This window comes from Benincasa hispida, chromosome 3 (genome assembly GCF_009727055.1).
Source record: "Benincasa hispida cultivar B227 chromosome 3, ASM972705v1, whole genome shotgun sequence".
Taxonomy (NCBI): domain Eukaryota; kingdom Viridiplantae; phylum Streptophyta; class Magnoliopsida; order Cucurbitales; family Cucurbitaceae; genus Benincasa; species Benincasa hispida.
The window spans coordinates 73,336,270-73,359,429 of record NC_052351.1 but is presented as its reverse complement, the minus strand read 5'-3'; the positions used below and the strand labels follow the sequence as shown (position 1 = coordinate 73,359,429).

Below are 23,160 nucleotides of genomic sequence, written 5' to 3'. Positions count from 1 at the left end.
ATTTATGAACATGTTTTATGTTAAATTTTCTTTATATAATTAATAATACATTACATAATATATATTTTAATTTTAAAAATGAATTGAGTTTACAACATAAGTATTTCTAAATCCTCTATTTATATAATTTTGCATTACAAACTTAAAATTTGAAATTTATGTACAGTGAAAACATAAAATGTCGTTTTTCAGATTTGAACGATTTAGATCACAAAATTTTAAAATGATTTTTAAAAATAAGATTCAAGTTGTTTAGGGCCCATTTGGTCAAAAATCTGAAAACAAAATTTTGAAAAAAAAAGATTAAATTAAAATAGAGTTGTATTTCATGTTTTTCAGATATGTGATTGGTGCCTATGGTTTGGATTAAGTTAAAATTTAAGTCTTATAGTTTATAATTAGAATTTAGTCTCTATGGTTTGATAAAAGCTTCATAATAAATAGTCTTTGGATTATTTAAGATTTGAAATTTAATGAACCTAATTTACTTTATAATACATTACATAATGCATATTTTAAATAAAAAAGTTGAATTAAATTTATAACATGACATACTATCTTTCAATGTTTTTATATTTATTTAATATAATTTTACATTTTAAAATTTAAATTTTAGATATAAAAAAAACATAAAAATGTTGTTTTCAGAATTTATACTGTTTGGATAAGCCAAACATATATTTGCTAAAGTTAGTGAATGTGAGAACATAAGACATCATCTCGATTATGAACCAAATAAGAATGAATTTGATGAATTTAAAATTATAAAATATGATAAATCGAATGAATTTGAAACACATAAAATATGATGGCCAACCAAACGTGCCCTAAATTGGACAATTTCTACCATCAGCCATTTGCATGGACTTATGATATTTTTATATATTTAAAATTTAAAGGGGAGATATTTATATTTTCTGCTTGAGGTGGCCATCACCTCGCATCTTTCAACTTTCCGAAAGGGATTTTCAAAAGGAGAGAGGGAGGAAAAAAAAAAAAAAAAAAAAAAAAAACAAATCTTTGCTTTTTGTATATAACACCAAAGCTTCTAAATGTAAACTCTCTCACGAATCTCTCTCTCGCGCCTATCTCTTCGATTTGCACAGAGGGAAGAAGAAAATGGCAACGCCGGCAGTAGAGGGAGGTCCCGGCGGCGGCGGCGGCGGAGGAGGAGGAGTTGCGGCAGCTCCAAGAGCAGGGCAACGGCAACAACCGCAGCAACAAGGAGGCTTCGCACAGTCTCTTACCGGAATCATTAGGATCGCCGTCTTCTGGTACTTCGCTTCTAAATTCTTCGCCCCCAAGAAGCCCTCTGATCCTGCTATTCTCATGTCCAATCTCTTTCAGAAGGGAGAACCGCTGGTAATTATGTACTGAGATTGTTAGATATTTTGTTGAATAATCGAATTGAATGATTGATTATTCCGTCATACTTGCTCTTCTTCATTTTTTGTATTGCGAGTAATTGTTTAGAATGTTTTGGAATCGATTTGCTTGAGAATATTGTACTTTGTTTGTATGGATTTTTCTTGGAGATTCAAACTGAGCCGGCTGGACGCCGAGTAGGGTATAGAGTATCTTTTTTACTCAATTACAGTCGGCCAGAAAGGTCTTCGATGTTTATCGTTGAAGATTAAAGTAACTGGAAGTCTTAACTCTGGTATCATTGATTACAGGAGTGATCCTAAAGCTTCCATGTTATTCGATGAGCGTGTGATGTAAATATTAAGCTTACTGTAAACTGCTGCATTGAAATTTTTGTGAGGAGCTCGTACTGGTTCTTCCGCTGTTGAGTTCTCTCCTTTATTATCATTTTGTATTTATTTTCGGACAGGGGGGAATGCATGAAATCAGATGTGTGTTATTACACTCGTTGCACCCAATTCATGTGTACGCGAACATATACGTTTAAAATGAAAATATTTCATTTTCTTTATTCTGATTGGGACAACCACCCGACGGTGTTAGGAAACTCATAGAATTTTAATAACTTAGGTATCACCATCAAGTTTGAACTCATTCCCTCCGACTCCCTTTATCTTTTCTTTCTCTAGTCTGAATGACCTTAGCCAACCATGGTGATCTGAGACTTATCTATTTTGATGCTCAAACAGTTATTGCCGTATATAGTAAGACTTCTCTGTTCTTAACTTCTTGTGATAAATATCATGTAGGTTTTTGTTTGACTTTTATCCATATGTAGAGTATTATTGCTCTGTCTATTTTTTATTTATTATTATTATTTTTACTTTTAATTATGGATCCTGTAAACTCTTAACAGTTGCATTAATTTCCTTCAGGATATGTGGGTGTATCTTTCTGAGCATGAACGGTTTGTTGACTTTGGAAATGAAGGTGCGCTTGTCTGGCATGAGAATGGTATACCTTATGCTCTATGGGGACAAGAAAGTACCAGGTCTCTTTCACTCAAGTACTATCCATCTGAGGTATTGCTAAATTATTACCTACACATTGCATGTTGTCTTTTTAGTCCCTTTTTAAGTTCTTGGTGTTAGAGGGTTTGATGCAATAGCCCTTCTTGTAGGCTTTGAAACAAAATGGATCTTTGTATGCACACGTCTTCTTTGCACGGTCAGGATACACTCCAGACCCCAATGATCCAGAGTTTCAGCCTCTGGCTACATTTGGAAGGACACATCGTAAGATTGTATTTTTGTCCTTGTTATCTTGACTTTAGATTTTTCTGTTTCATCTGTAATCAAGCAACACATAATATATCATTACTTGAGGATGTGTATAATTCATTTCAGCTATCGTGATGTATTTGCCCAAGTCAAAAGCAGATAAAAGGAGGAGTTTATTGGGTAATACTGAAGGTTCTGATGCTGGTGAAATTCTGAAAGAGGTGACTCCTTACCTTTGAATAGTTTGGTTTGTAACTTTTGTTCACTGCTATAGAAGTCATGCATAGATGTGAGGCATAAGAGATGATAATTAGGCAACAAATCCTTGAATGATCACAAGCTTTTGTGTGACTGTTGTTTTGTTGGGATGATTTGAGACTTCTTATGAGGTGAATCACATTTATTATTATTATTGCTATCATTAAGTACAATTTTTTCTCCTGAAAGATAGTCACCTGTTTAAACCTAAAGACAGTATTCTATAATCTGCAGAAAGATTGTTGATCTCACAATTTAGTCTTTGATGCCTGTACTTTTTGAGATGGTAAGGGAAGCATGTTGATTGGATAGGCTGTGCTAAGAAGCACGGACACCAACACGTGACACGGACATGGCGACACGCCAATTTTAAAAAAAGTAGGACACGACACGTCGTGGAAATGTTATTTTTTTTTTATTAAAAAATTAAATATATGTCATGAAATAAACATATTGGGAAATATTCCATTTAAAAACATCATTAACAACCATACAACCATAGATAAGATGACTAACGGTCCAATGTCATAAGTCATAACAAGTTTTAGTAATTAGTTCAACACCACAAAAATTACAAAACCACAAAATAGAATCAAAGAAGCCAAGCCATATTTTCTTCATTCTTGTCCGTGTCCCAACCGTGTCCTACCTGTGTCCCAGCTGTGTTGGAAATTTAAAAAAATAATAAAATATTTGACACATGAGCTGGCGTGTCGGTGTTGGACACGTGTCCAACACCGACACTTGGCCATCTTAGGAGTGTCGGTGTTTTATAGAGGTTGTGCTTATCAATGTCGTTGAACTCGTATGACACGAGTTGTATCATATGAGCAAAAACGGAACGTAGCTAAAACAAGTTAGCTCATTCATTTGAATTGGAAATGAGATGAATGGTGTGATTCAAATGGTTGAATAGTAAAATTCATGGAAAATCGGAACTTTCAATGCAAGAAATTAAAAAAAAGGTTCCAAACTGAAAATACCATCGTTTGTGGTTAGAGGATGAAGAAGGTGGTTTTGTGTCGGTGATAACCACAACAGTTGGAGAAGAAATGAAGTGAAGCAAAAAGAAAAAGGGAAGAAGGAGAAGAAATAGAAAAGGGGAAGAAGAATAAAATGGAATACAAAAAGTCTGAAAAGCTGGGAATTGAAGAGGCACGTGCAAGAGAAGGAAATGAGAGCACTATGAGGAAACCGGAAAAGACAACCTGACAATCTCGAAATCTGAAAATTATTAATAAAAATTAATTAGGTCGCTCTTCTTTTGAGGACTCTATATTGTCATTTTTTGTTTGTATATTTGTTTTCAAATGTTTTTTCCCCTCTGTACATTACATGCATATCATATCATATTGGCTTAATGGTTTAAAATTTTTATATTTTTATGAGGAAGGATACCACCTAACAAGAAATCAAGAATTAAACATGAAAATATATTGAAATATAAAGGTTCAAGAACTACAAGATAAAACTATAAGGCACTTGGAACCTCCCCTCTCGAGTATGCTAACCCAAGCACTAAATCACTCGAGAATTGCCTGCGTTCCCTCAATCTCCCTCTCTCTATTGCCAAATAAATTAACTCCCTAACTAACCTTATGCCCTTACTAATACTATATTACTCTTATCCATAACCCCTATTAGTTCTCTTACACTTTTTCCTACATATATTAAAGTTATTTACTGCTTTTATTTATTTATTTATTTATTTTTAATCTTTGAGGATTTTTTTTAAATGAAAAGTTCTGTGTTTCTTTACCCCATAGAAAAAAAGTTATTTACTATTTTGATCCATTTTAAACTTAACTATTTATATTTATATTTCAATATTATTTATCGAATTGAAAGTTATGAAACACGATATATTGTATATGCGATACACTAAATTTTGATTTTGGTACTTCCATTTCACGAGTCAACAACCTTGGTGCTTATTAATACTTTTGGCATTTAGTATGCTATGAGTAATCAATATGATAAAGACGATGCTATGCTGTGGATTAGTTATGCACATAGAAATTTGTAGAAGTACTGATGTATCACCACACTTCTTATGGGCACCTGGATGTTTAAGCTTTGTGTTTATTAGAAGGACGTGAAATAGGTTGCTCAAAGGAAATGAAATAATTGGTGTATGGGATCTTAGTTTTAGTGTGTAATGTCTAATATGTATTTTCCAATATCTGTCCACTGATTCAAATTGCACAAGCATTTCTGTTCTGTTCTATTGTCACATCGCCTTGCTTTCTTCATCGATTTTGTTTGATGGTACATCAACATTTGATTGATATTAAAGAAATCTGAGTCTTCTGTAGTACTTAAATCTTGAACGGTCTTATTCTAAACAAAAGTCACTTTTGGTGGCTCAAGGTTGTTGATGATAACCAAGTTGATCTGAAAGATGACGGTCCTGTGGAGTGGGTTTCCTACTGGAAACCTAATGTCACTATTAATCTAGTTGACGATTTTACTCGGTATGTTTTCTACATTTTAGTCTTTGATCTCCAGCAGTTTTTTGTGCAATAAAATTATGGAAAATTATTTATTGGTAGTGGTACATTGAATTAGAAGGTTCTTGCTCTTAAATTTGATGTTTCATATATCTATATACACTTGTATTAATTTCTTATAAAAAAGAATTTTGTTTTATGATAAATATTTTTTGTAATTGAATTTGTATAGATCAGTTATTTGAGATCGACTATATAATGGTTATCTTGGCATATCAATTGGTTTCTGTAACTTCTATCATGTGGCTTAAAAGCATCACTATTGGTTATTTGTTTCTCATAATTTAACTGTTTGTCTGTAGGCAGTGACACAAACAACCACTTGTTTTCTTGTTACCTCCTATTGTGTGCTTTGGCTTGTTTTGGATCTGCTAATACCTAAGAAATTTCTACCCTGATATATCTTTTTTTTTTTTTTTTTTTGGCAGATATGCTCATAATGGAGTTCCGCCAAATATTGCTCCTTGTATCCTTTTGTATTCACTCGTCCATCTTCATGAATCTGTTCTCTTTTTTAATTTTATTTTTATATTGTGCTTCAAGGCTATAGAAATAACACAAGAAATACAAAAGTGTTTGATTGAAATGGATAGAATATTTCCGTAGTTCTCATTATTAAGTTTTCATGCATTTGCCTCTTTTTTGTTGTTGTCTTGGATTTCTTATTGGTTTGCATCAATAAATCTACGAGTTTCATGATTTTTGTTACAATTAAGTTGAGGGTCTTTTTAATTTTTCATTTCAAGATATGATGAAAACTCATTTTGTATATTTTACAGTTTTGTATCAATATTGTTACTTCCTTTGAGGCTCTTGTGGTGCAAGGTGTAGTAATGAGACCCTCCTAGAAAGATTTCTTCCGTTTTGCCTTCCTTTTCCCAATCCCTTTGGTGCCCAATCTGTAATGGCTTGGGTACCTATTAGGGAGGACTTTTGGGTTGGTGGAGATGCCTTTGTGCCTCTCTTCCCCCTTTTACCATCTTTTGAATATGAACCATCTATGGTGCCTGTTTTGATGTTCTGGGGATCCTGCTTCTTCTTTTGTTTTGGGGTTTCATTGCCCTCTCTCATAAAGGGATCCGTTAGTAGCTGCCTCTTTGCTAAGGGATTCTCGTTTTTTGTCTCCTTGTCCTCCTCAGGTTTGGTTTTGTTTATGTTCATGGTTTGCTTTCCTCCTTGTTCTCTCCTTTCTTCTAAGCACTGCGTTGCTTTACCTATCACCCTTTTGTTTTCTTTGCGCTGGAAGATTAAAATCCCCAAGAAGGTAAGGTTCTTTGCTTGATAGGTCTTGCATGGAAAAGTTGATCCTTTGGATTGCATGTAGAGACACTCCTCCTTATTTTGGGCCTTAGTGGTGCTCCCTTTGGTAGAGGTGGGACGACCTAGACCATATCCTTTGGAGTTGCTATTGTGCCCTATTGATATAGTCTAGGTTCTTGGATGCTTTTAGAATATCTTTGGTTTGGAGAAGGGATTTTAGTGTTATGATGGGATGTAGGATGAGGTTTTGTTGAGTAAGGAGGAGGGCAAAATCCTTTGGAGGGTTTTTCTCCCTCAAAGCTGGCTTTCTTGTAAAGGAAGAAAAATATACATGATAATATAAAACTAATTACATTGTGTGTGTGTAATCAGTTGTACACCTTTAATATACTCATGACACTATGAAAGATTTTAAGATAGGAAGCTCTTTGAACAGCTTCTTCTTATTTTTTTTTTCCTCAACAAGAAAAAACTTCTTATGAATATGATGAAAAGGAATAAGTGTTCAAAGGATGCAAACTCCCAAAGGGAGTGAAAATAAAAAATACAAACAGCAAATACACTTTATAGAGATAAGCCAAGAGAATAAATAACGTTTAAACAACCAAGAACTTCTCTAATATCTTTGACTGGAAGACTTTGAGAGCATGCAAGATAATAATGAAACTGATATTTAGTTGTGATGGGAGTGAGGATTTTGATGGTTTATTTATGGCATATTTTACAAAAGAATCTGTTTTTAAAGTTGAGGTGCACTGAAATACAAATTACAACTCTCATCTTATTTCATTATTGTTAAAAGCAATTCTATTTCAATGAAATATACAGCAAAAGGGGAGAATACTATGTTTTAGAAGTGTGCTTGCTATAATCAACTTATTTATTTTTATTTCTTGTCTCAGCTGCCAACAATAAATTTAGTAATCGAGTGTAAAGTGCAAGGTCAAAATTACAATTTTGTGTAGCAGGAGGTGGATTTTCATGGTTTTAATGCTTATCTATTTAGTATTCTTTTCCGTCAGAAAGGTTTATTTTATCTGAATGATTGACCCTATTGCCACAATGATTGTTGTGCACTAGGTTTCAGTTCTTTTCCTCTTCCTTAAACCTTCGAGGACAATAAAGAATATTTGTTGTCTTCTCTCTTTATTATCCTGGTACTTGAGGAATTGACATAACTGTAGGCTGGAGCATCATGTTAAAGTTGATGGATGGATTCTGTTTGGCATGCCAAGCATAGGAATTGAAACAGAAAATTTAGCTTGAGTTTCTTGACTTTAGTAGACTTGGATGTTGAGCCCACTACAGGAAACTACTATCCAACCATTTTCTTCAATGAGTTTTGGCTACTTAGAGATAAGTTGGTTCGAATCAACGAGACAGTAAATGAGCTGGTCCTTAATCTAGAAGTGTCTCCTATAAGCATGACCAAGTGGCAGTTATTCCTCCAAATTGATCAGTCATTCCAGATTCACCGTAGCTATGGAAGCATGCTTGAAGGTGAGGCTGATGAGTTGAAGGTACTTTTCAATCTCTTGCAAATCCGTGTTGTAATCTTTTCAAGCTCTTGCAAATATTTGAAAATCGTGAAATTCTATAATTTTAATTTTTAACCGTAGGTTAGTCCGACTTCTATGGTTAGGGATTTTCTTTTATTTGCATTTTATTCAGCTTTAAATCTCTGTGTTCAACCTGTGAAAGCTTCTTTTTAAGAAATAAAGTGTTTTTTTTCTGCCCAATGTTTACCCAAATGGTGATTAGTGAATTATATTGCAGAGGGTGTTCTTGGAAGGAAATCCCTATCTCCTGGCAGTTACTATGGTTGTCTCATTACTTCATTCAGTTTTTGACATGCTCGCTTTCAAGAATGGTAAATATTGTTTGATCACTATATTACTTTATCAGTTAATTCTTTATTATCTAGTGAAACGACTTGTGCACTTGCTAACTTTCAGATATCCAATTTTGGAACAAAAATAAGTCTATGGAAGGACTTTCTGCGAAGTCCGTCATTGTCAGCTTTATATCTCAACTGATTGTCTTCTTGTATCTACTTGATAATGATACTTCGTGGATGATTCTTGCAAGTTCTGGCATTGGTTGCTGTATTGAGTTCTGGAAAATAGGAAAAGCTATGCATATTGAGGTAGCTATTATTCTTGATTTCTTCGGTGCTCATAAATACTCTTTTTTCTGGGTTTTATTTTGTTTCTTTATTCTTTTACGAATTCCTTTAGTATATATCCATATGTTAGTATATATAAGCATAGTATCTTTATAAACAGCATGCTTTCATGTTTGCTAAGTTCTCTTATCATGCACTCCTCAGGCGGCAGGCTTTAATGTGGTCCAAATCCTTAGACTTCCCATTCTCGTTTCTTATATCTTTTGTATGACTTCATGTTTATTAGTTTAGTTACTTCTTACCTGCCATATTTTTAATGTGAAATAGACTGATTGGAATCATAATTTACAGTGGGGATTGAGGTAACATGCTAACTTGATCACAAGATCGAAGGAGTATAAAAAGGGCCTACTAATCCTTCAATAATATTAATTTTCTTACATTGCTGGTTCATTATTTTTTACTCAGTTCCTACCAATTCTCCCCTACTAATCCTTCGATAAGATTAGTTTTCTTACGTTGTTAGTTCATTATTTTTTACTCAGTTTCTACCAATTCTCCCATCAATGACCACCATACTTACTCTAACAACTTACTACCCCCCATATGACCTTAGTATTGCTTACAGTATCCATATCTTTTCTGAGTATGTCAAATGAGGCATGAGGATTTGAACTTCAACAAACCAACTAGTAGCTAATAAACCTATTATGAATATTCCTATCATTTCTTCACCGATGCCTTTTCCATAAAAAGGAGTTTTTGGGTTTCCTCCAAGATTGAAGTCGATGTAATCAATAAGAAGGGCATCTCTTGTAGCCAAAAAGGTTTTTCTCATCAGTTGCCTTTGATTCTTCCACATCTATCCCAATTATAGAGGAGCTATGAAGATGGTTCTATCTAATTTCTAGCATTCTTCTGCCTCCCTTCCATCCCTTCCATTTGGTTTTCTCCTTCTCCGCCTCTGTTAATTCTTGCTAGAATGGGATTAAAGAGTTGCCGTATTAACCAGTATTTTTGTGTTTGGCATGATGAAGATGGTCTTTTTGTAGAAGATATGAGTAAAAATCAGAAAACTTCTCTTTCTTTTCAATTGTGTTCAGACGGTCGTTTTCTTGATCTTGTACTTCGTTTTGATGTATTTTATAATATGGGAAAATTTTTGAGTGGATTTCGGGGTTATTCGACTATCCACATTTCATTCTTTGGTGGGTTGGTTCTTGGAGTGCAGTTTGGCCATCCTTGAGAGGTAGACAAAATATACATATACCTGTTGGATCGACAAACAAGGTCGGCAAACCTTCAGATCTTTGATTTGTGAAAGCACGAACTTTGCTTCAAGCTCAGATCAGTGTTGCAAGCACTCTCAGGCTGGTAAAGATGGAGTATTATCACTTGCTGAGAAACTATATGACAAGATAAATGGAAAACTTGGCACTAGCTTCCTAAGAACCTATGTTGAAGCTGTTTAGATGTTGCCATCTTATCAACTAGAGCGATCGAGAAATTTGGGGACTAGGAACTCTTCAACTGAAGATTCTTTTTTCTGGCTTAGAAAAGAAAATGAGATGTTGAATTTGAATATGGAATTTGTTTTAGTTGTGACAAGATTAATGACCATTATTCGTGGATGGATGTTAAGGCGACACTGGAAGAGTATTTTTTGAACTCAAGGACATAGTTGTACAACCTATAGACTAGATCAATGTTCAAGTAAGATCACATTGGATGAGCTTTTCCAAGTCATCATTTCGATTAATCTCTTTTATGGACAACAAAGCTTTGATCAAGCGACTTGAGGATTTTGCCTCTTTCACTTTCATTGAAATATGGAATCTATATGGACATTTGCTCCTAAAGATTGAGCATTGGTCTTTAGAACTACACTCTCTCCCAAGGTTCATCAAAAGTTATGGTGGTAATTGGTAAGATTTCTATCAAGAACTTACCTTTGTTTTTTTTAGAAAAACTGAGTATTTGAAGCAATTTGAAAATAATTGGGGGTTTTGTAAGTATTTCGTACCAAATTGTTAGGATTCTTGTTGTTGCAAACAGGAAATCCGAACAAGAACACAAATATCCCAGAAATTCACAAGGCAAACACCCTTGTGATTATATATTTACTTCAAGGAAAATTCGGTAATTCAATATCAAGATAATAACTTGAACAAGTAAAGATAGATGAACAAACTCCTCAACACATTCCAAAGGGCTGAGAATCCTCTCCCAAGAGCCAAACATTCTTCTAAATTCTTCACACCTCTAACCATACTCTCTCCTACTATTTATAGCCCAAAAGACCTAACCAACTTAATGTCTAATTGCTAGAATACCCCTTATTACTAATCATACTAATTATTCCAATATGTTCCTAACTAGGGGCCATATAATACTCCACCCTTCAAGGTCTCATTGAACCCAAACCCCCATTAGCCTCCTTGAAAAGAAAAGTCTTCAGTTCCTGTCTTCCTCTTTGTGAAGCAAGTTGGGTTTCAATTAGTTCGTTTGATTTCAGCCCATCTACCAATCCAATAAGCTTCTGTAACTTTTTCCAACGTTTGACCTCACCTCCTAACACATCACGTGGGACTTGTGTTCCCACCACTTCACATAAAGAGAGAAAAACACTTTCTCCAAACCTTTGTCTCCTTCCACCGCTAGCACTTTTTCTAGCAAACCTTTGTCGCCTTTCTCGTTGTCCACAGTCCGATAATATCTGTCTGGTCATCTAGACGTTCCGCTCCACCTCACAGCATTTCAACTGCCATCATCATAGCTTGCTAGAGATTGGAAGCTAATATAAAATCATTAACCACACTACTTACCTCGAGGAATACTTGGCCAAAGTTCACAAACAATCATCCATCGACACCCGTGGTAGCTGGAAGGTTGTCCATCCTCCATTTTTTTCCTTCGTCGGTACCCATCCCTTCTATATAATTTTCTTTTGTCTCTTAGTGGAATTTCCATCGTTGCCCATTGATTTCACTATGGTGGGTTGAGTTATGGGTTTAAATCAAGATAACACTCGACCAGAAACCCATCTTCAACTATTCCCTCATTTTTTGACTTAGCAGTGGATTGGGCCCCATCCAATTTGTTTACAATCGAACCCTTAGCATCTGAATTATCATGATACTGTCCAACATGCACATGGACCTTTCTTTCTCCCCAATTCTTCGATTTCTCTTGTATTATGTTGGGTTTTGCACCCCAATAAAATAAAGGAGTCCACGTTTAAGAAGTCCATTGCTAAGGTTGTTCCTATTTAGATTCAGACCATTAGAGCATACCTTGTTCGACCCATGAATGAGAAGCCTGTCCCATTCCTCTCCCACACAATCGGTAGTCACATGGATAGAATTTGGGTTCTTTAACCCACCGCCGTCTTTTTGGCCCCCTTTTTCCAGTCTTCTCTAGACGGCATTCCAAATCCTCATTCTAAGGGAAAAAAAGTCCACTAATTCTTGCCATTCCTAAGCATTACTCTCGTAAGAGTATTGTGCTCTATTTTCACAAGGACGACGAGGTCAATTTGGATATTTAGGGGAAAGATGTGCTCTTGTGCAAATCCTAGTGTTGGCAACTAGGATAGCTCCCTCAAGCTCTCATCCACCTCAAGTCTTTACCAGTTCTATTATCCCTATAGCATATCAGAGGAGGAATGGGTCTCCCAAAAACCACGGTGTAAGGAGTGGTATTAATGGACGCATGAAATGTAGTATTGTACCAATACTCGGCCCGGGGAATGGAATTGTACCACTGTTTGGGTTGTTCATTGCAAAAACACCTGGGATATGTCTCCACACAACGATTGACTCTCTTGGTTTGCCCATCCGTTTGGGGATGAAAAGCCGTACTTTGTTTGAGTGCCACTTCATGTACTACACACAACTCCACCCAAAAAACTACTCATAAAGACTTTATCACGGTCTGGTACAATTGAGTGAGGGAACCTGTGATGGTGTACTTCCCAGATAAAAATCTCAGCCAGTTTCTTTGCTGTATACGGATGGTTCAGTGAAATGAAGTGGGCATATTTACCTAATCTATGAACTACCACCATCAAGGAGTCTTTTCATGGGATTTGGGTAACCCCTCCACGAAGTCCATTGATATATCTTGCCAGACACAATCAGGAATAGGTAATGGTTGCAATAGCGCCGTTGGAGCTACTGACTCATGTTTATTTCGTTGACATATCATGCACTCTGACATGTTTTGACATCGTTTTTCATCCCTTTCAAGTACAACTCTCTTGCCATACATTTATAGGTGTGTAAGTATTGTGAATGCCCTCCCACAGATCCTCCTCCAGTTTTTTAATAACTTGTTGTAACTCCTCGTCTGCCTTTACTTACTGTTGCACTACTTGGACATCAATCAATGAAAGAGCTATTAAGGTCATCAATCCCACTGTTTGTGGCCTTCGAGAGAGAGAGAGCATCAACTGCTTTATTATTGAGCCTCAGTTGTTAAAGGATCTTGAAGTCATATCCTAGTAGTTTGGTCAGCCGACTTTGATATTTAGGTTGGACCTCTCTCTGCTTCAATAGGAATTTGAGGGCTTTTTGATCCAAAATGACTATGAACTTGCGCCCTATGGCCCAAGAAGTATGATCTCTATTTTTGTACGGATAAGATCATTGCCATTAGTTCCCTCTCATATATAGATTCTCTTGGGCTCTCGTAGACAAGGCTTGATTGAAGTATGCAATCGACCGATGCTCTTGCATAAGGACAGCTCCCAATCCATCCGGACTTGAACGCATTCGTTTTTATGACAAATGGTAGTTTGAAATTAGGGAGGGCTAATACGGGAAGTGTCACCATGGCATGCTTATGTGCACTGAAAGCTATCGTGGCCTCCTCGGACCATCTGAAGGCATCTTTCTGTAACAACTGAGTCAATGGTTTCGCCACGGTTCAGTAGTCTTCGACAAATCTCCTATAAGCCCGTGAGACCTAGGAATCCCCTTAGCTCGGTCACTTCTTAGGGATAGGTCATTGCATCATCATCTGGATTTTATCCCCATCCGCGTCCATCCCTCTGTAGAAACCCAATGACCCAAATACTGAATCCTTTGTTGGCCAAAAACACATTTCTTCTGGTTGGCATAAAGTTTATGATCTCGCAACACATTCAAAACCATTCCCAGATGTTTAACATCGGTATCTTCGTTAGGGCTATACACTAAGATATCATCAAAGAGAACTAATACGCACCTTTTTAAAAATAGTTTGTAGATTTGATTCATCAAGGATTGGAAGGTGGCTGGAGTGTTGTTTAACCCGAATGAAATCACCAAGAATTTGTAGTGCCCTTCATGGATCCTGAAAGTCATCTTCTCTACATCCGACTTGTGCATTCTTATCTGATGATACCCTGACTTGAGATCCAACTTTGAAAAGATTGTAGATCCGTGTAATTCATCAATCAATTCTTCGATAATTGGAATGGGAAATTTATCCGCCACTGTTGCTTGATTCAACCGCCTGTAGTCCAAACAAAAATGCTAGCCTCCATCCTTCTTTTTGACTAGCAAAACCGGGCTGGAATAGGGGTTGTGGCTAGGTCGGATGATCCCTGCAGTCATCATTTCCTTAACCAATTTTTCCATCTCATCCTTTTGGGTATGGCTATATCTATAGGGGCGGACGTTCATGGGTGGTTCGCCCTCTTTAGTCAAGATCCTATGATCCACTACTCTTTTTGGGGGTAGAGTGGAAGGAGTATTAAAAGACTCTCGAAACTCCTCTAACAAAGGCCGAATGCAAAAAGGAACTTTGAACACTTCTCCACCAGTTGTCCCCTTGCATTCCTCTTCATATGATTCGGGCTCGAGGTGTTGGAAGTCACTTGCATTCCTCTTCAAAAACACCAAAAAGATTTTTTCTTTCTTTGAGTCACTTGTTTTAAACCGTAAAGAAATAAAATTTTTTTTTGGTGTTTTTAAAGTTTATAAAGTCGAATTTAACTAAGAAAGAGATTAAATGGTTTAGCCATTTCCTCGACAACGACGCTATTTTGTTTGAGCTCGAATCGATGTCGTTAGTTCAACTCTCACCGAAACAAAAATATTTATAAATCACCGAACCTACATTTTATACTAACAAGTAGCATAAGCGGCAAGCATGGGGTCGATCCACAGGGAAGACTTGTTTAATCTTTTCTTAAGCTAAGTTCAACTATGAAAGCAATAAAAACGGGGTTTTGATAAAGCAAGAAACAAACTTGAAAATCAAAGGATAAAAGATAATTGTAAACAAAAGTGGTTCAATCTTATTTCTAGTTCAAGTTAGACATTCAATGCAATCCCTATCATTGATTTCTACAAATTAGTCATGCAAACGAATTATGCACACAACTACTTGCTTGACTCGACTAGGCTAAGCTTTACAAAGGCGGATAGCTAACGAAATCTAATCAAGAAAGCGTTCTAACTATTGATTAAAGTTGGAAAGGCCTAACCCTAATCAACCTATATGCCTCTAGTTCTATTGGGTTCGATAGCGTCCATATAGAATAGAGAACATATGCATTAAGTTCGAGAATTCAATTGTGTTGATTAATTGTCAAGATAGCCATATTCAATTAACCGAATTTATCCTTGAATCTATCCATTTATGTATTCTAGGAATAGCCATCAAATACAAAATTAACCATTGCAACTTGGTAGACCTTAGCTAGACATTCTTATACATGAATACATCCTAGCAACATATCCAATCAAGATTGTAGCAAAACTAAGAGTCTTGGCTTAACATGCTTAAAAGACAAAAATCCCTAAACATGTTTTTGGAATTTAAAACCGATTCAAGAATCCATAATTTTATCATGCAATTTATAAAGAAAAACATTTAACTCAAGAAGATTGAGTTACTTCACAAATCCATAGACAAATCTGTGAAGAAATCCATTTGTATGAAGAAATCCATTACAATGCTTACAATCAAAGAAAGAAATGAAAATCTATCTAATTAGAGACAAAGTTACCAAGGAGTTGAATTGGTGAAGAGAGAAACTCTGGACTCCATGAAGAATTTTGCCTCTCTTTCGCTAAAAATGAAAGAAAACATTTTATAGTTGCAGGTGTAGCGTTGCGACACTGAGGCTAGTGTTGCAACGCTAAATCGTAAAAAAACCAAAAAGCATTGGGCTAGTGTCTTGATACTAGGTTGCGCAAGGCTCACGCATGTGGATAGTCCTGTTAAACTTCAAAGCGTTGCAACGTTGCCCTATTTTGCAACAGATGGATGCTTTCTTTCTTCAAGTGTTGCTCAATGTTTCTGGGAGGTCGTGATGTTGGGTCTGATGGTATTTTGGTAATTATTCCGATTCTCTTCAACTTTGTTGATTTCTTGATTATTCTTGATCTTTTTTAGCCCAATTTCTCGAAATGACTCCTAATCGCTCCTGGGACTGTTTTAACTACAAAATGAGCATTAAAAGCAAACATATAACACAATTTTGAGGGAATTGTAGAAGATACATCTCTTAAAGACCTATTAGAAGTACCACCACTACCGACTTGCATATCCCCTTACCCTTGATGGCGTCTCCGTTATCCACTACGACCCTGTAGTTCGAAGCGTTGATAACTGACAGGTTTAGCTCATCCATCGGCTTCTAATGAATAAAATTGTGGGTGGCCCCACAGTCGATCATCACCACCACTTCTCTCCCGACGAGCAACCCTTTTAACTTCATGGTTCCTTTGGCCGAAAATCCCAGGATAGATCGTATGGAGATCTCGACGGTGTTTGCTACCTCCAATGCCTTGAATTCCGGCTCAGTTGCTTCCAACTTAGCAAATATTCCTCAAAATCCTCTGTCTTGAAAAATCAACAAGCTGAGCTCATGTTTCTCCTTCGAATGGCAGCAGTGGCTGGGGAAGTATTTTTCCTCACAGCACACGCATAATCCCTTCTCTCTCCACCTTCTCTTCCGATATGGACAATCTACGAAACGGGCTTTCCTTCTTTTGCGCCCCTCCTTTGTCCGAAATCAGAATGCTCTTTAGGATTGTATCACCCACCGTTTTCCCCAGTGTCTTGGGTCCTAGCGAGGTGGGCTATTTAGAGGTATCCTTTTGGGCCATCACTTGGGCTAGGCCCATTTCCTTTTTGGCCAGTTGTGAGGCCATATTCCAATCACTAACAGCATGGGCTTCTTTCGTACAGGCTTCCAAGCCCACTAGATGTCGGTTGACAACCTTGGCTTTAACCTCTTGTGATAGGCCGTTCAGGAATGTCTCTTCTAATACCTCCTTCTCCATCATGAGAATCGGTGTTGTGTATGTCCCGAATTTTTTTCGATAATCCTCATGGGTCCCTTCCCATTTAATCCTAAGTAAATGAGAAAGAAGAGTACCTTCTTGCGTAGGACGGAAGCGATCAAACATCTGTTGCTTCAGGTCTTCCCATGTCTGAATCGGTCGTCGATTATGTGGCCATCGAAACTAGTCGAATTGCATCTAGTGAGAAGGTAATGATCGATACCTTAATTTTCTCTTCGTCTATCAGTTCGTGGATCTCAAAGAAATGTTTTGCTCGATAAACCCAGGAGTTGGGGTGTTCGTTGGCGAACGTCGGCATCTCTAATCTCTTATACTTGCTGCGATCGATTGTTCCCTCATTTGCCCTTCTCGCGCATCTCTACTAGGTATTGCATCATAGCGGCCATCTGCTCTAAGTTTTTTGTCAACTCGTTCATACCCTCACGGAGCTCAGTGACCCTCTGGTATTGCTGTCGATCTTCTTCTCCATCTTCTATTTCCTTTTTGCTCTCGTTTTTCCCAAGTTTGGAGTTTAGTGGCTCTGATACCAATTTGTTAGGAACCCTTCTCCTGCAAACAGAATTTCCCAACAAAACTCCCAAGAACAGAGCAGTGCTCTGGATAATATTATTTATAAACTTCAAGGGAAAAGTACAGTGTGAAGATGAAAAATGTCCAGTAATCAGAAAACAAGGAAACAAGAAATAGAACCCTAATCACCAGCACTTTCAAGAGGGCTGGATTTCCTCTCCCCAAGCCAAGCTTGATCAACCCCAAAGTTATCCTCCCCTTCCTACGCAAAGCCCTTCTTAAACCCCTCTCAACCGACTGGTCCCCACCTCTAACAAACCACATAATTTTCACCAACTAATCCCTCCTTTCCCCCCATTATAAGCCCCTATGTTTATACGTATTTATAATTGGGGACCTCACAGATGAACATGATATTTTGGCCTTAAACTCAGTGTTTGAAGGAGTCAGTTCTAATGAAAATTTTGTAGCGTTATTCCAAACTTCGAGTAAGGAAACTGGAAAAGTCAGGTCAGAGGCCATATTTGAAGTTCTCCCTGGTGGTACCCTCTCAAATCCCCTCCAAGTTTTCTTCTTTAATTGAGGACTGGGGTTTGATATTTGGGAAAGTCTCTCATCACGCATCTAAAGCTAATTGTTGACTATACTGGTTTCTTTCTTAGCATTAATGAAAATCACCATCTGGAACAACGTGGTTTTGGGGTTAAATTGAAGCAAATCGCATTGAAAAAGTTTCTTGAAAAACACTATCCGTATACTGTTTTAGTTTAAGAGTCAAAGGAGGAAGTGGTTGGTTTTCTTATCAAATCTTTATGTAGTTCTAAAGAGATTGGCTGGGCCTTTGTTGAATCTTATGGTAAATCAGGAGGCATGTTAACTTTGTGGGTTGAGAATAATCTGACAGCCTTGGAAATTCTCAAAGGAGGTTATTCTACCTATACAGACACTTATAATCAGCAAATCTAAGAAACAGCATCAGGATGGTGTTTTTGGGGAAATAGTCTAAAAGGGATCGCAATGTACATACAAGAAAGTTGGTCTCATGAATTTGATTTAGCTACAATGGACACAGTGAAGTGTTATGCCACGGAGGAATGCTTTCAGTCAAAAGTACAAAGTATCCGAACTGTTTCAGTTGTCATGGTACCGTACGGTATCACTACTTGGGGCATTAAATAGTTTCATACTAAATAGCTTTCTTGTTTGGGTAACTTAAATTATCAGCTGTTCTTTACATTGAGATACACTAATTGTTCGCAATCTACACAGTCCCTGCTCTGAACCTTGAGATCGTCCTTTGTGTGAAATCTCTTAGTTGTAGTTTATTCGTCCTTGCAAAACAAAAGGATAACTATGATGTTGGTTGTTTACAAATGTTCCTTCAATCAATTGGTTTTTCTTTGACCTGTTTCCTCTGTATTTTTGTTTCTCTCTTATTTTTGTCTTATATTTGGAGCATTAGTCTCTTTTCATTATATTGATTAAATTTTTGTTTCCGTTTTCCAAAAAAAAAGTTTGACCTAGTAGTCAATGAAGGCAAAAGTTAACAGCAAAGGGCAAGGCTGTGAAATTGTAAAATAGGAAGACTATTGTTTTATAAAAATAGTGTATCATGTATTCTGAATTTCAGTTTTTATTCAGTATTATATGAAAATAATAATATTACTAATTTACTAATAAATAACTTAAACTGGAACCACCATGGTTCAGCAACCACACAAACTTTTCTACACCTCAGTGTATGTTGCTGAACATATTAACAAGTTTAAGATTTGAGAAGAATTGTTAACAAGGCCCCTGATCTTATAGTCATTATTATGTGTCTATTTAGCTTGCTTAATATTAGATATGTATAACTACTATTTAACACATATTTTTTGTGCTAAGAAGTGTCCAATATGTGCCCAATGTGTTGGAGCGTCCAATTGTCTGGTAGTGTCCAACTGTAGGAGACACTTGGCTTGATGAGCACCATTGATAAGCAATGACATCATAACTCTCAAGTGTTCAATCTGGAGGGGTACCTATTCACAATTTTTGCACAATTTCTTGTCCTTCGTGCATCTTTCAAACTACACGTCTTTTCTTGTGCCACTTCACTTCATTTTCTTCTTGGTTTCAACATTATCACAAAATTTGGACTCAAAATTTCTCTTCTCGTGCATTAGCTAACCTTCGGAGATGTAATGTGAAAACCTCTCAATTTTTTTAATCTCTCTTGCTTCTTGTAATAGCTCCTTCGGGTTAGATTAATGGTTAGATTCACATCATTAATTCTCTCTTATTTTTTTAAATGTGTAGCTTATTTATATCTCCTATAAATGTTGTGTATGCCTTTTTCATCACAATTGTGCAATTGTGTATCTTATCTCATTAACATTTTTCCTTCCGTTCCAGATTGACAGGAGTGGAAGAATACCTATGTTGAGATTCCGTGATCGCGAGTCATATGCAGGAAATAAGACGAAGGAGTATGATGATCTTGCAATGAAGTATTTGTCCTATGTCCTTTTCTTCCTTGTTGCATGCTCATCTGTTTATTCGCTCATGTATGAACAACATAAGAGCTGGTATTCATGGATTCTTTCTTCACTTACAAGCTGTGTATACATGTTCGGTAAGTTACTTTAAATGCTTCTGGCATGCTTTTTCACCTTGTTTAATATCTTATATAATCAAAATCCCAATTCCTTTGAATCAACTTTCTTTGAGAAAAAAATGAAAAAATACAAGGACATACAGAAAAACAAGTCCACAAATACACCACCTCTAAAGAAAGGGTTAAGAAGGCCAGCTAATAAGAGGTCATGAGTTCAATCCAGGTATCCACCTGCGTAGGATTTAATATCCCATGAGTTTCCTTTACACCCATGTTGTAAGGTCAGGTGCATTGTCCTGTGAGATTAGTCAAAGTGCATGTAAGTTGTTTCAAATAATCATGGATACCAAGAAAAAACAAAAGAAAAAAATATCAGTATGAAACCACCGGGTACTTTTTATTGCGTTTTCAGTGGGAGGATTTGATTAGTGGGAAATCTGTTATTATATCTGAGTCAATCTGTATCCTTCCTTTGCAGGCTTCATTATGATGTGCCCACAGTTGTTCATAAATTACAAGCTCAAGTCTGTGGCTCATCTACCCTGGAGACAGATGACATACAAGTTCCTTAATACCATCATCGACGACCTGTTTGCTTTTGTCATCAAAATGCCAACCCTACACCGTCTTTCGGTGTTTCGAGATGGTGAGAAAATTATGAATCAAACTCTAATTTTTCTTTTATTCTGTTATTATGGAATACAAGAGAGATTTGATTGATGCTTGCAAATTTGTTGCTCTGCAGATCTCATATTTATCATCTATCTATATCAGAGATGGATTTACCCAGTTGACAGGAAACGTATAAATGAATTCGGTTTTGGCGGTGAAGAAAATCAAGGAGCTGAGGCAACCAATGCCAATGCCATAGAAGAAGACAAGAAAACTAATTAACTGCATATCCTTACATCATGTGTTATGTTACAGTTTTTAGAATGTATAATTCAGTGACTGGAAAACTCGAACAGACATTTTAGTGGTTAATCCTTGAGTTTCCAAGGTTTTGTTTCTGATTGCGGGGCTCCAAGAAAGGATTCATGTTTTTTTTTTTTTTTTGCCTTGCCCTTCTGCTTCCTCTATTGACTTCGATTATTTATTACGAGTTATTGTTTTTTACCCTACAGTGACTTTTCAGGATATAATCTCTATATCTCTCAAACAAAATCATGAAATCTGCATCTGATATTCACTTATTTCTGTATTATTTTTTCTAGGGAGTTCAAAGAACTCGATTCGAAAAACTCGATCAACCGAACTCAATCCATGCAGTTCGGGTTTAGTTTATAAACTTATTTGGATTGGGTTGAGTTCAAATAAATGAAATTTTTATGGATTGGATTGACAAAACATTAGTATGTTATACTTGTTTAAGGTAGTGAATTTTAGATGAGAGGTATCAATATATTCAGGTTAATCTTTCCCCAATTCATTTTTGTAGAGTCAAGTATATTCATGTTTCGTCCAAAGTATTCAGGCATATTAAGGTTGTTAATGTGTTTCCTTTAGGAAACCTAAATTAGGTTATCTAAACCTAATTTAAATCATGTTATATGTCATTTCGGAAGCCTCAAAGGACTTAGATCTCAAGATTGAAGTAAGTGGATTCTATCATAAGTTGTCGAATTGAATGTTCTATTATTGTATTGTTTAATTGTATAGTTGTATGATTAGTGATAAGTAGTTTCACTATATGCTGATAATTGAGTGCTTTGTGATATATTTGTGATTTTTTTTATTGGTTTATGGTTGTGAGTGACTTTTAGGAATAATTGCCAATTGAGTTCTTTTAATTGCCATGTGCTGAGTCTTTCAATTTGACTATTGATTATGAGTTATTTATTTAATTTTTGTTTCGTGATATTTGATTGATGTTTTATAAAGCATGTAACATTGAGTATGTTATGCATGCAACTAGATGTATGATATAACAAGTAGTTTTTGCTAAGTCCTGGGCTATAGGAAACATAACTAATTCATGTTAATGGTATTTATAAGGGACAATTACCTTGTAAATATTACATACAAAATTGACGGTTATGTCATGGGGTATTTTTGTATAGCATGATGCTAAATCAAGGATACAAGTATGTATGTAAGGTTAAGTAAGCAAATGCGACTATTTTTAGTTAGGTTTTCTCATGATATACGTACGAGGATAGGATATACAATCATGCAAGCATGATGTGTGTGATCGAGCATGAAGCTACCTCATTGTTTTTCCTCTTTTATTAGTAGTATGTATTTTTATACTATTTCTTGTGGTTTGTGTTATGTACGGAGTGTTTTTATACTACCTCTTGTTAATTGCATACTTTATTCTTCTGATTGGCAACTGCAAAATCTTCAAGTTGTATCATATATCTCTTATATATCACTATTAAGAAAGACTACGTTTACATCCATTTGGTGTATTTGTAGATCATGCATGGTAGCTAAGGCAATCAAGACACTAATTGTAGTTCTTTTAGTTATGCATATCAAAGTAGTGAGTAATTAGTTTTTGTGTATACTGTACTACTACTAATCTAGCTTTGTATCTTTCAATTGAATCATCAAGTTTAATTCTCTTTTTGAAAATCTATTTGCATCTAACTAGTTTTCTTCCTTTAGGGAGATCTATTAACTCCCAAGTGTGATTCATAGTTAGAGTCTAGTTCACTTTTGATAGCTTTTTTTGATAAGTTGGTGTCTATAGAACTTAAGGCCTCTTCGTAAGTTTTGGGATCCTCATCTATTAGATACATACATGCAAATTGATTGTCTATATCATCTGACCTTCAACTAAAAAGGTAGTTAAGAAATTTAAGACCAAAACTTTTCTCAATTCTTTATCTCTTCTTCTAGGATTGATTTCATGTATACCATCACAACTTTTTCTTGGTTCATTTTTTGAATTTCATGCATAACAGTTAGAAGAAGAAGGTAAAGAGACAAACTTTATCATTATTAGATG

General features: G+C 36.0%; 1 protein-coding gene across 1 annotated transcript; it reads left to right on the top strand.

Annotated features, from left to right (window-relative positions):
- The first annotated feature begins 986 nt into the window (after positions 1-986).
- On the top strand, positions 987-21,330 carry LOC120073045 (cleft lip and palate transmembrane protein 1 homolog). Its single transcript, XM_039025626.1, has 12 exons — positions 987-1,362; positions 2,301-2,447; positions 2,546-2,660; positions 2,772-2,866; positions 5,274-5,377; positions 5,842-5,879; positions 7,958-8,193; positions 8,450-8,543; positions 8,629-8,819; positions 20,006-20,225; positions 20,686-20,853; positions 20,953-21,330. The coding sequence occupies exons 1-12, from the start codon at positions 1,120-1,122 to the stop codon at positions 21,099-21,101; spliced, it is 1,800 nt and encodes a 599-aa protein (XP_038881554.1). The 5' UTR covers positions 987-1,119; the 3' UTR covers positions 21,102-21,330.
- Positions 21,331-23,160: the final 1,830 nt, after the last annotated feature.

What these genes read in the sequence shown, in the direction of transcription:
- LOC120073045 (XM_039025626.1), top strand. Translation starts at nt 1,120, where the DNA reads ATGGCAACGCCGGCAGTAGAGGGAGGTCCCGGCGGCGGCGGCGGCGGA. An exon ending in TCAAGTACTATCCATCTGAG is followed by an intron (nt 2,448 to 2,545) that starts GTATTGCTAAAT and finishes CCCTTCTTGTAG; the next exon opens with GCTTTGAAACAAAATGGATC. An exon ending in CTAGTTGACGATTTTACTCG is followed by an intron (nt 5,378 to 5,841) that starts GTATGTTTTCTA and finishes TTTTTTTGGCAG; the next exon opens with ATATGCTCATAATGGAGTTC.